The sequence below is a fragment of the Poecilia reticulata genome, linkage group LG19 (genome assembly GCF_000633615.1).
Source record: "Poecilia reticulata strain Guanapo linkage group LG19, Guppy_female_1.0+MT, whole genome shotgun sequence".
NCBI classification, from domain to species: Eukaryota; Metazoa; Chordata; class Actinopteri; order Cyprinodontiformes; family Poeciliidae; genus Poecilia; species Poecilia reticulata.
In genome coordinates this window covers 21,662,119-21,673,090 of record NC_024349.1, presented here as the reverse complement: position 1 = coordinate 21,673,090, position 10,972 = coordinate 21,662,119, and the positions used below count along the sequence as shown (strand labels likewise).

Genomic DNA, 10,972 nt, shown 5'->3' with positions numbered 1-10,972 from the left:
GTTCGGAAACGGCAGCCGAAGCCAAGCTCCGGAGTGCCAAGAGTGAATAATTGATTTTCACACTTTGATGTAAGCTTTCTGCTTTCTGCGGTTTAGCATCTTGAATAATCATGTGGGTTAAATTGTCTGGGGTCCCTGTGAGCTGCTCAGGATCCAGAGCTTTCTCTGTCGCCTGCTTCATTGTTCCACTTGAGCGACTCCGCTCCAGACACACAGTTATTGTTATATTTGATACAATAACCAGTATAAAAATGTAAAACAAGTTCAGTTTTAAATATTTCTAACAGCTAAATATCACATRATGCTGTTATAAATCTTAGCTAACAGGAGATGAGCATCTCTTGGCTGAATTTCAGTTATTCCTGACATTTTCTTGTCYTCCATGAAAGCATGTGTGTTAAAAAAAACTGCTCTATATTAAAAGTGGCGGTGTTTTATTACTGGTTTGTTTTAAGTGAGTAATGTGTTACAGAAGCTAACAACTACAGTCTTCTTTATTTCCTCTCTTTGGGGGTTCAGCCGATCGTTGAAAGGTAAAATAAATGGCGTCCCTGATTGGCTWCTTCGCCAACACCGACCAAGTAGTGTGTCAAGTGGCATTGGTGTTTCGGCTTCCCTTGTTGGATATTCTGAATGATTTAGCTGCATTTCATGAAAAAAATCAATACTTAGGCACATTTTCCACAAATGATTTGGCTTTGCGTTCCACAAAAGAAAAATGCAAATACCGTAACGCAGAGCCAACGTTACAGGTGGAAGGTGTTTGTCACTTTCCCTGGTWCCAAACGTATTGGGTCATCCATTACAGTCTTGAAACACACAAATAMATTTGAAATAAATAAAAATAAATGGTTGAAAAGGGTGTTTTTTTGTGTGATGACTGATTAGCAGATACTTCTGGCAGTTTAGCATTTATTGGTTTTCTTGACGAAGGCTTGTGGCAGCAGAGATGGTTTCTCCATAATGACATAGAGGTCAGTTGATGCACACACCTCTCCAAATTGTGCAGCTAAGCACAATTTGGAGCTTAAATGAATCCTTCCCAAGGGAATTRGTGCAGATTCAGAGGAAAATGTATGTTGCCATAGAAAAACCCTCGGATCTTCCTTAACRAGGAGGACAAAAAGCAGGAACGCCACCGCCTTTGATGCGTAGTTTGCATAAAATCCCAGAGAGAATCTCTRCTCCACGGTTTTGGAAACGTACTCTGTTCCATTTACACTACGAGTCCTGTCAGGGGATGCAGCTTGCGGCAGGGACTCGTTTGGTTAGTTTTCAGGTCAGAGACCGAGCTTTGGGGAGACGTGAGCAGAGATGAGTGCGATAACTTCAGAGAGACGGCTAAGTTAAAGACAGTGTTCTACTGAAATATTGAGCAGTGCTGGCATCAGCAGGGAATTAGATGGCAGCCTCAGAAAGCAGCAAAGTAGGTCAACAGAGGTTTTGTGTTTTAAGGTGGTGAGGAATATTTGGGAACATGTCCAAAGTGAAAAGACATTTTTACTGAAAGCCAAAGTAACTTTTAAAGTCTTAAAACTTAAAAACATGACATGCTTTCTGCCAGTGGTTTGATATACATCTATGTTTATACAATGTGCCCTCTGGAGTTTATTGAATTTTCTTCTGAGTAGTGCTGTTTGTTGTTGCTAAATTCCCAGATTTCCCTGGGAATACRGATACGCTGTGATCTGTCTTGAACTAAGGCAGCAGAACCGATAGAAACACTGAGTTTGCGGTCGGCCATGCATGTAATCCTCCATTTACAGTCATGTCAGAGTTTTTCCATCTCACATCAGCTCTGTGACCCTGCTAGGCTGTGAATGATGCGGTGAATTCAGCGTGATGTGGCATCAGAGCAACCAAGATTTTGTGGCGAATCTGACRATTTTTATAAACCTCTGATCTGCAAATGCTGATTTTGACCGATTCTTATTTTCTTTTTCAAAGTATTAAWTTACAAAATTTAAAATATTATGCATGGATACACCCTGGACAGCTCATACAGTTACTAATGTATATTATAAATTTTCCATTTTGTCTTTTTTGCAGGACCGTTGTCTGCGTTGTACAAAGATCTGAGTGTGGTCCAGCCCTCTCTGTTGAACTGTTTGGGGCCTCTGGAAAGTCAGCAGATCCGAGAGCTGCTCAAAARGCTCGGGGTCCACGAACTGGAGCCGCAGGAGCTGCTGGAGCAGCACATCTATCCCACCATAAACAGCAGCAAATGGAAGGTGACTGAAGGCAACTTTTAACGTCTCAAAACCTTTACAAAAAGGTTTATTTGATCTAAACTGTTTTCTTTGTGCCTTTTTCGTTCCTGCTTGTTCCAACTCAAGTCAAAGCCTGAGTCGGTGGTTGTGAGTTACTTGGTTTTCATCAAGCAGCATTCCTCCTCTAGCCAGGAATACTCGGACATTGCAGTACCTGTACTGACCTGCAGGGGTCTGCTGTGCCCCACTGCTGAAAGGGTGCATTTCTCTGARGAATACGGCAACATCGACCTGCCAAAAACGCTTCCTGGTAGGAGATAACGCATATACACACACACACACACAAGCACACGCAAACACACATATGCCCACAGACACATAGAAGTGAAATCACTTCTAGATGTTAGAGATTTGCTTAGCCTTCTTACATCTTGACCAAACTGGCAAAAACCAAACAGTTTAGAGATTTGTGCAATTTTTCCAGCTGTAATTTAAGCCTTATTTTATAGAAGTCAGATAAGAAATAAGAACGCTAAACATTTTTGTGACGGATTCTTGCACATCCCACATTGGAACAGTATGGTGCGCWTCACTAGCTGTAGCGGCTAATAGGCATCGTCCAGTAACATTCATTGTTGTCCACAATGTTAATGTTGTATGGAAGATGATTAAAGCCGCTGAGAAAAATAGAGAATTTTGACTTAAACCTCAGAATTTTTACTTTTGATCTCAGAAGATTAAGGTCAGAATCTCTTGGGGTTTTTTTCAATGGCCCTAATCCTCTTCTGTGGTATTAAGCAGCTGTGAAGTGTTAATGTAATGCACAACAGATCAGAAAATCTACTACACCCTTCAAGTCCAGAGCATCTTTAAAGGATACACACTTAATGTTTGCAGCTTTGAATCATTTAACAGCAAATATTTGATGTTGAAATCAGATTGCTTTGCTTCTGTAGTTTTCAGAATAACAAACGTCTTCCACAGGCGTTAGGCATTCTCCTGCAATCCGCTGATGCCAGAACCTCGGTGGGCTTTTGCTCCGTTTTAGAAAAACAGTGCGGCAATCTTCTTTCTGGCAGCACTCAAAAGCAATGAAGCGGATTAATTACATCTTGCTTGGATGATAAATAACTGACATTAGCAGCTAAAAACTGCACACCCGGTTACCTGCCCACATCTGTTTGCTCTGTGGCTCACTCCCACCATGTTTCTAATTTCCTATGCTTGTGCAAAGCTCTGTCTCGCTAACCTGTCGGTTCTGCCCTCACGCTCCACCAGGCTGCGACTGGATCCTGCTGAGTCCCTGTTATGTGCAGACAGACGGCGATGTGGCTGGATGGAGGGAGCTGTTCGGCAGGCTGGGGGTCAGGGACGGCCTCATCCTCCGCAAACAACGCCGAACTCTGACCCCTCAGGAACTGGTGAGGAGAGAAGTCAGTTATGTCAGTTCACTCTGCAACAATGCAAAATCTAGACTAATTTGGTCTAGTTCCTTGTTTGAATATCTTAGTACTCTTGAAATAAGACAAAACTAACTTACAGGTAACTTTTCAGGAAGATATAAGAACTTGTTTTATGTCAGTAAATTCCTTAATATTGATGAAATAGTACTAGTTTCACAGGCAGATTATTTCACTTATAACAAGATATTTTTGCCATGTTAAAAGTGGAATAAAATGTCAGTGGAGCTATTACTTTTACGAAAGCCGCTTCTCCAATAGAGCAGTTTTAACTAGTTTCATCATGAGCAGCACATAGGTGAAAAAAAAATCCAGATTTTCCAAAAATTAAATATTTGATGAATGGATAAAATAGATKTATTGCCCAGCTCTAGCCAGGAGTGCTTTATGCGGGAAAGGACAGAGTGTACAGAGTTAATTGGAGCAGTGGGTCTATCAGTGGTTTTACCCCTCCACACAGATAAACCAGGCTAGCAGGATATTTCAGGTTGAACCTAAACCCCTTGTTCAAATCAAAATTCTGGCAAAAGGACAAAAGCTCAGGACAGCACAATCTGTACGCACACAGCTGTGAGCAGAGCCGAATCTCCATCTGCATCTGTGAGTCATCGTGACAAATAGGTTAGTGATTAAAGAGGAAAATGCGAAGGGTTATGAGTCACACTAGGAACAAGAGATCAATGGTTGCTTTGAGGTAGGAAAGAGGTGCATGATGTGACATGCAGCACAACCGAGCTCAGCCCATCCCATTCTCCTGGTTCCTCTTTTAGCCTCAGCAACAGACACGAGGGATAAAACATGGATATAGAATAAGGAATAAATCAGCTTTTGAAGTATAGGCAGCTGTTTTTTTTTTTCATCCAGTTCTGGGAAATTTTTCTCTGCTTAACGCTGCATGTTAATACAGGTTGTCGGCGCATCCTTAAAAAGTCTTAAATTCATTTAAAAAGTAAGCTGGACTTAATATGTTAATCACAAGGTTTAAATTTCGCCTTGACAGGATTAGTTACTCATATATTCTGTTTAATGTTTTTCCCTTCAGACATTTTTGTCAGGCAAAAGTTTGAGTCACACTCAGTCATCATTGCGTTCTCTGACTCAAGAAGGTTGAGGCTACCGATAACTAGCTGCTAATATACATTTACTAGCTAGCTAGCTAACTTTTGTGCATAATTGGAAATTTATTGCTAGTTGTTTGGGCGATGTTTGTACATTTCTGTGGAGAAAACAGTTTAGATCTTAAATTTCATTCATAATGCTCTTAAAAAGATCTTAAATCTTAAATTTATTTTAAAAAGTAAGGTGGGCTTTAATATATTAATCACAGGTGTCAAATTTTGTCTTGACAAGACTATTTGGTTTAATTTTTTTTCTCACGACTTTTTTGTCAGGCAAAAGTTTGTGTCACACTTGGACATCATTGCGTCCTCTGATTCGAGACAGTTGAGGCTGCCGCTAACTAGCTGCTAATGTAACCCAGGTAGCTAGCTAGCTTTTTTCCGTCTGTCAAGATTAWGTTCAAATTATTGCCACTTGACTGGATGGCGTTCATAGATACAGGTCTTAAATTTCATTCATAATGGTCTCAAAAAAGGTCTTAAAATGCCTTTAATTTTGAGTTGATTAAACTTGCAGAAACCCTGTAATAATGTTATTGTTACTTTGTTTTTGTTTTTTTTAGAGATTGCACTGAAAGGTCAGAAGAAAAAAGTCAGAGTAGTACAAATCTGAGAAAATGTCCAAGAAAACTGCGGTCAGATTGGCCCCAGACAGATTTAGACACTAAAGTGAAATRTCATTAGTTACCGTGGGGCTCATTATTTCCCCTGCTCTTCTCTTAGGCCTCCAGTCACTGGTCAGCTGAAAGTGCAAGGTGGCACCAAAGTCCAGGAAGTGACTGCGTGCTCGACGACTACCCCTGTGAGGAGTTCCACGCCCTGGCCACAGCTCAGCTTCCGGGCTCCCTCCTGCTGCAGCAGAGAACGGCTCTGTTAGAGCTGCTGCAGACCAACTGGGACTCCGGGTAACATTGACTGTATTTCTACTATTTTTTTTTTWATTAAGTTGGAGACTACTCTTTTTTTTCCCCCAAATATCAACATGCCGTAGACGACAATATAACCGTCCTCATTTTTAAAAAGTTTCAGGTTTTTCTTCATTTCAGAACTTAAAAGTAACAAAAGTTATAGTCGTTTTTTCAAAGTGTCATGTATCAGTTGCAGCTCTAAATGAATTTTCCTTTCTATTGTACGTTTCATAAAATAGAAAGTCCAGCAATTTTTGGACTGAGGGCAAAAATTGCTGTATTTTACTTAAGTTATAGGTTGTAGACCTTTAGCTTAAGTAGACGGCCATATCTTTACAAGCTGCCAGTTATTACATACCATTTCCATTTTCAGAAGTTAGATTGAAGAATGCTCTTCAGTAAAATAAAATCGAGGTTTGTGTTTGTAATGTGGCTAAATGGAAATTCAAGGATTGTGAGTCACTTTGCAGTCATCATGCCCATTGASACAGTTCAGGTTTTTACCTGTTTCGCCTCCTCCAACTCTATCCTTTCTCAATTTTGCAGACACCGTTACTCTCAGTACCTCACGGCTCAGGTTGTCGACAGCAACGGCGGACCAGTCAAACACACAAGGTCTTCCTTTTACCATCAGCTCTGCAGCCTTGAGTGGGTGCCAGCTTATCGCCCTCTAGAGGAAGAAAAACAAGAGAGAAAGTACCTCTGTCCCAGCTCAGTCTATCTGATGTCGGAGGAGGTCCACAGCCTGCTGGGAACTCACGTCTTTTATGTGGACATATGCTCCAGCGAATTCAGCAGAGCCCTAGGTAGAAATGCGTCCACCAGAACCAGTACTTCAGTTCTATAGTAGTTAGCTTCCGTAACTTTCCATTTTCGTTTTAGCAATGAGAGAGACYATCACGGTGGAGGTTCTGATCCAGTACCTGAAGGAATGGTGCATCAAGCCAGAAGAAGGCGACCCAGAGGAGAGGTCCGCTGCAGACGAGACCGAGGGAGCACATTTCACTACAGCTGTTACGCACATCCACAACGTCTACCGCTACCTGAAGGACAAGTGTTCCTTGAGCAGCCTGAAGGAGCTGTTCCAGCACACCCCCGCTGTGTTTGTAGAGAATAAGAGGTACGATGTGATCTGCACCTCTTTCCTTTTGGGGTTTTTTTTTTGTCATAAGTTTAACACCTTTAACACCTGGTAAATCTTTTTATTGTCCAGGCACAGTGATAACTGGTGTTCAGGACGCTTCTATCACCTGAAGGAGGTGTGTTGGAGCGATAACACTTCCTTGTTCCAGCGGTACAGACAACTCACTCAGAGGGAGGACAGTCCCGTCCTGCAGCCCAAAGTCCTGGTTCCTTTCTACAGCCAGCTGGAGGACATGAGGGACTTCTTCCTGAACGTAAGCTCCTCCAATAAGGCCGTGCCACTCTAATGCATCTGCCTAACAACAGCCACAGAAAAGGTTGATTTCCTGCCTGCTTAATTCACTCTGAGTCACACGTTTGACGTCAACCTGGGACCTCTTAGTGAGCTGAGACAGCTGTTAAAACCTTATAAATATCCTGCTTTTTATGACTTGTGAAACCTGTGGTATATTTCCCTGTGGTTGCTCATAGCAGAATGCAGAATTTTTCCTTTAACACCCATATGTATTTCATTCACCAATGTGAATCAAACACCAGACATATTTTGAAGACCGGCTTAGTTTTCATTTGATTCTGAATAGATAATTATTCCTGTCTTACATTATAAATTCTGTAAAACAAATATCAGTGGGTGGAAGACTTCTGGACACGTTCCCATATCACTTTTATATAAATTATGCTCTCTCTTGGTTCTATTTGTCTCAGAAGAGCTTGATCTGGCAATGACATCAGATCCAAGCTCATTGCGCTCAAGTTACAAAACTTTTATTACCAATAAAGGATTAAAACAATCCTTTTAATCCCCACTTTATTAGTTCAAGCACTACAGTACATTCACAGACAGTCTGTTGGTTAGCGGTGGTCATCGCTAACTAATACGTTAGTTGCGCTAAACCTGAAGCACTAATCATAAACATCAGTTCAGCTAACGCTGACATGCTTCACCAACATGGTATTTAGYGGACGCTGTGCTAAAGTGCTAAATTCAGCCATGTTGATACCAATGGTCTGTAACGCTCTTACATACCTATTATATTCATGTTTATATATTTTTTTTTCTCTACTGTGCATGTTTTGTTTTGTTCTTGTATGTTTCCTGTTGTAAAATAAGTAATAAATTAATACAGGGGGAGCCAAGTGTGCTAAATATTTCCAAGCTTAGCAAAAGCGCTAATCAAAAAGTTAGCTCTGCTGCTAGCTGATTAGCTAGCTGACTGGCCAATCAAAATTCTGTCTTCAATCGACATTCTTGCCGGGTTTTTTTACTGGCCATGGAAATTTGGCTTCTGAGACCAAACATTGATGTATTTTATTGGTGCGTTTTTTTTTTTAGTTGGTTCTTTATAGTTAGCATCACAATTAGCGACCTCCGATAGTTTTACAATTTGCAGTATGAATGTTCTCCATTTGGATGTGACATTATTTCCAGAGCTGATCTTCAGGCTTGAACATATTAGTGGTTTCACTTTGTGCCCAAAAGTGTGATTTTTAGAGTTCACAATTCTTTTATTTCAACATGTTAAATGTAAATTAATACTTTGTCATTTGGTATTGCTAGTAGTAATTAGCGGCACAATGGTTAAGAAATTCAACTGTTGTCCAACTTGTAAATAGAAAACGCCCAACTCACATTGCTTCCCTATTAGATCACTTACATAAACAACAGTGACCTGTAAAAATCATTAGTTATTTTTATTTAGATATGCAATTTTGAGTAGATGGACAGTATCTGTCAGCAAAGATGTTTCTGTGTAGCTTGCCGAATTAGCCCGTTAACTTAAGCTGGTTGAGAAAAGACCAAAAATGACATCTGACAGATGAGGTGGGATTAAAGATGTCAAATCATACTAATGTGAGTTCTTGATGCGCCTGTGGCCGCATCTCTCCCATGCAGTGCCTGAACGTTGACGACAGTCCCAACATGAAGCAGTACGTGGGTTTGCTGGAGCTGATCTGCTCCTCGGTTCCCGTGCCGACCGCTGAAGTGCTGCAGGATGTGTCCATACTGTTCGCCAAACTCGGTGAGCGCTTTGTTGCAGAGGCTTTCTCACTTGGTGCCTCAAAGTTCTTCACTCTGTCCCATCTGTTAGCAAATCTCCTCTTTAATGAGGATGCAAAACTATTTGTTACATCCTGCCTAATTTTTGTTTTTCTTGTTGTCAGAACTGTAGTGGCAAAATCTGTTAGCAAAAAATGAAAGTAAGCAGGTGGAACAAATTAAGGGTATAGAATATCACATTACCTTTTAAGTGTCCTTGTAACTGTCTAGCTAAAGATGGATGTATCCATTCTGGTCCGTATAGTTAAAATGCTCCATATACTTTGTCACATTAAAGTTATAAACTACAATGTATTTTATTGCTATTTTATGAGGTGCAGCAAGACTGACTAGGTGTTTTTGCAACAAAGCATAGGCAGATAATTCACTCTCTAATTCTGCAAAGCTTATAAAGACTAGTGCTGCACAACACCAAGAATTAAATAATAATTTCCATATAGCTGTTTAGAGAAGTCACTTTTTTAATGTTTTCCTCCATTTTTCTTAATCACAATTTTTCCTCCACTTTGACAAAAACCCAAATCTTGCTTGTAAAGTTGAATGAAAGTCCATCCAGTTTTCCAGATAATAATAATGCAAGTCGTTTGTAATATACAATACYTAGRTAATTTAKCTCTAAACTGCGATATTGTACTTTTATAGTGCAATAATATTTTGCTCCCRTAGGGACAATGCTTCCCAAAAGGTTGTTTTAGTTTTTTCTTCTTAAATGTTTTTATTTGTGGACTAYATGAACATAAACTAGCATCACAATTGGCATTTATTGTGATAATGTTCACAGTGTCTATAAACGATATAATAAATCAGTATGGTCCTTATATGTTTGTACAAATGTTTGATAATTTTCCACACTTGTCAGCTGCATAAAATCCCACTAAATCATATCGAAGCCAGCTTTCTTAAAATTAACTCATTAGATGGAAATGRTCAGTAGAAAACACCACAAAAACATAAATGGACAACAAATTAAGACACAAATGACCATTGATTCTTCTCACAGTTTTTCGTCTTTCTGTTTCCTCAGCTCATAAGTGTAAGCGTAAAGTGTTTGGAGACCAGGAAAACACTTTTCGCACTAAATTTGATCCGAGTTACAGCTCCCAGTTGAAAGGTGAGTGACTCGTCCTTCTCCTCTTTAATCAGACTGACTTTCAAACCTCACCCATCGGCCCATCAGAGATAGAGACGCGATTTAAACACAGCTTGGGAGAATTTGGTGCAGCAACCTGGAAATATTCTCTCTGGGGAGAGAAAGTACCGAGGCACACATTAACACCACCTGAAGTAATCAGGGAGTGGCAGAAAAAAAATTTGTTTTTAGTATTGGACACATATCACTCATCATCTGACTAGACACTTGGTATTTTTTATTCTTCCCTCCGTCTGACCCCTTAGATATTTCATGTCCTTCAGAGAGGGAGAGGTGTGAAAGAGAAGGATGGATTCTCAAAATGGAGGATGGATGGTTGTTCTTACAGGATTCATCAGTCAGCGACACGTTTCAGCTCAGGCAGCAGTTAAAGTGACGGGTTACAGATGCTTGCATCATCATCAGTGTTTTGCACACATTACTCAGTTCCTGCTTATTCAGCATCTGTGAGTTTTATTTTGAAAAGTCAACAGATTTTCTTTTTCCTTTTATTTTTTACAATTTAATTAGAAAATAAGTTTAAAAAAATCAGAGTAAAAATAGTTAGTAAAAAAGAACTTACTTTTACAATACTCTGCTCTATAAGACATGAAGGCTTTTATTTTGAAGAGTACTTTTAAATCTTTATTTAGAYATTTCAGGATCAACTCTTTTTAAGGTTGGTTTGGTTTAATTATTAATGTGGATTTTGCTTTTGTAAGAATCTGGGCCATAAAACATTGAAGCAGTTTTAATTTTTAAGGGCATCTGTAAGATTTATTTCTAAAGTTTTTATTACTAACCCTGTTAATYACTTTTGTTCAAAGTTGAAACAAAGTTTTTGACAAATTGCTATTTTTAATTTCTGGTTAAGATTTTCTTTGTTGTGTTCTTTCTTTTCCTGCTTTCTTTCTTTTTCTTTTTGTCTTTTCTTGCTTGTTTTTT

At 39.6% G+C, this 10,972-nt stretch overlaps 1 protein-coding gene across 1 annotated transcript in view; it reads left to right on the top strand.

Annotated features, from left to right (window-relative positions):
- Positions 1 to 10,972, top strand: part of LOC103482098 (uncharacterized) — a 37,433-nt gene that overhangs the window by 20,440 nt on the left and 6,021 nt on the right. Inside the window, exons 28-37 of the mRNA XM_008438026.2 lie at positions 520 to 533; positions 2,050 to 2,231; positions 2,337 to 2,520; positions 3,489 to 3,631; positions 5,512 to 5,693; positions 6,243 to 6,502; positions 6,579 to 6,816; positions 6,910 to 7,093; positions 8,734 to 8,860; positions 9,923 to 10,009. Of these exons, the coding sequence (XP_008436248.1) occupies positions 520 to 533; positions 2,050 to 2,231; positions 2,337 to 2,520; positions 3,489 to 3,631; positions 5,512 to 5,693; positions 6,243 to 6,502; positions 6,579 to 6,816; positions 6,910 to 7,093; positions 8,734 to 8,860; positions 9,923 to 10,009 (1,601 nt within the window). The remainder of the gene's footprint in view (positions 1 to 519; positions 534 to 2,049; positions 2,232 to 2,336; positions 2,521 to 3,488; positions 3,632 to 5,511; positions 5,694 to 6,242; positions 6,503 to 6,578; positions 6,817 to 6,909; positions 7,094 to 8,733; positions 8,861 to 9,922; positions 10,010 to 10,972) is intronic.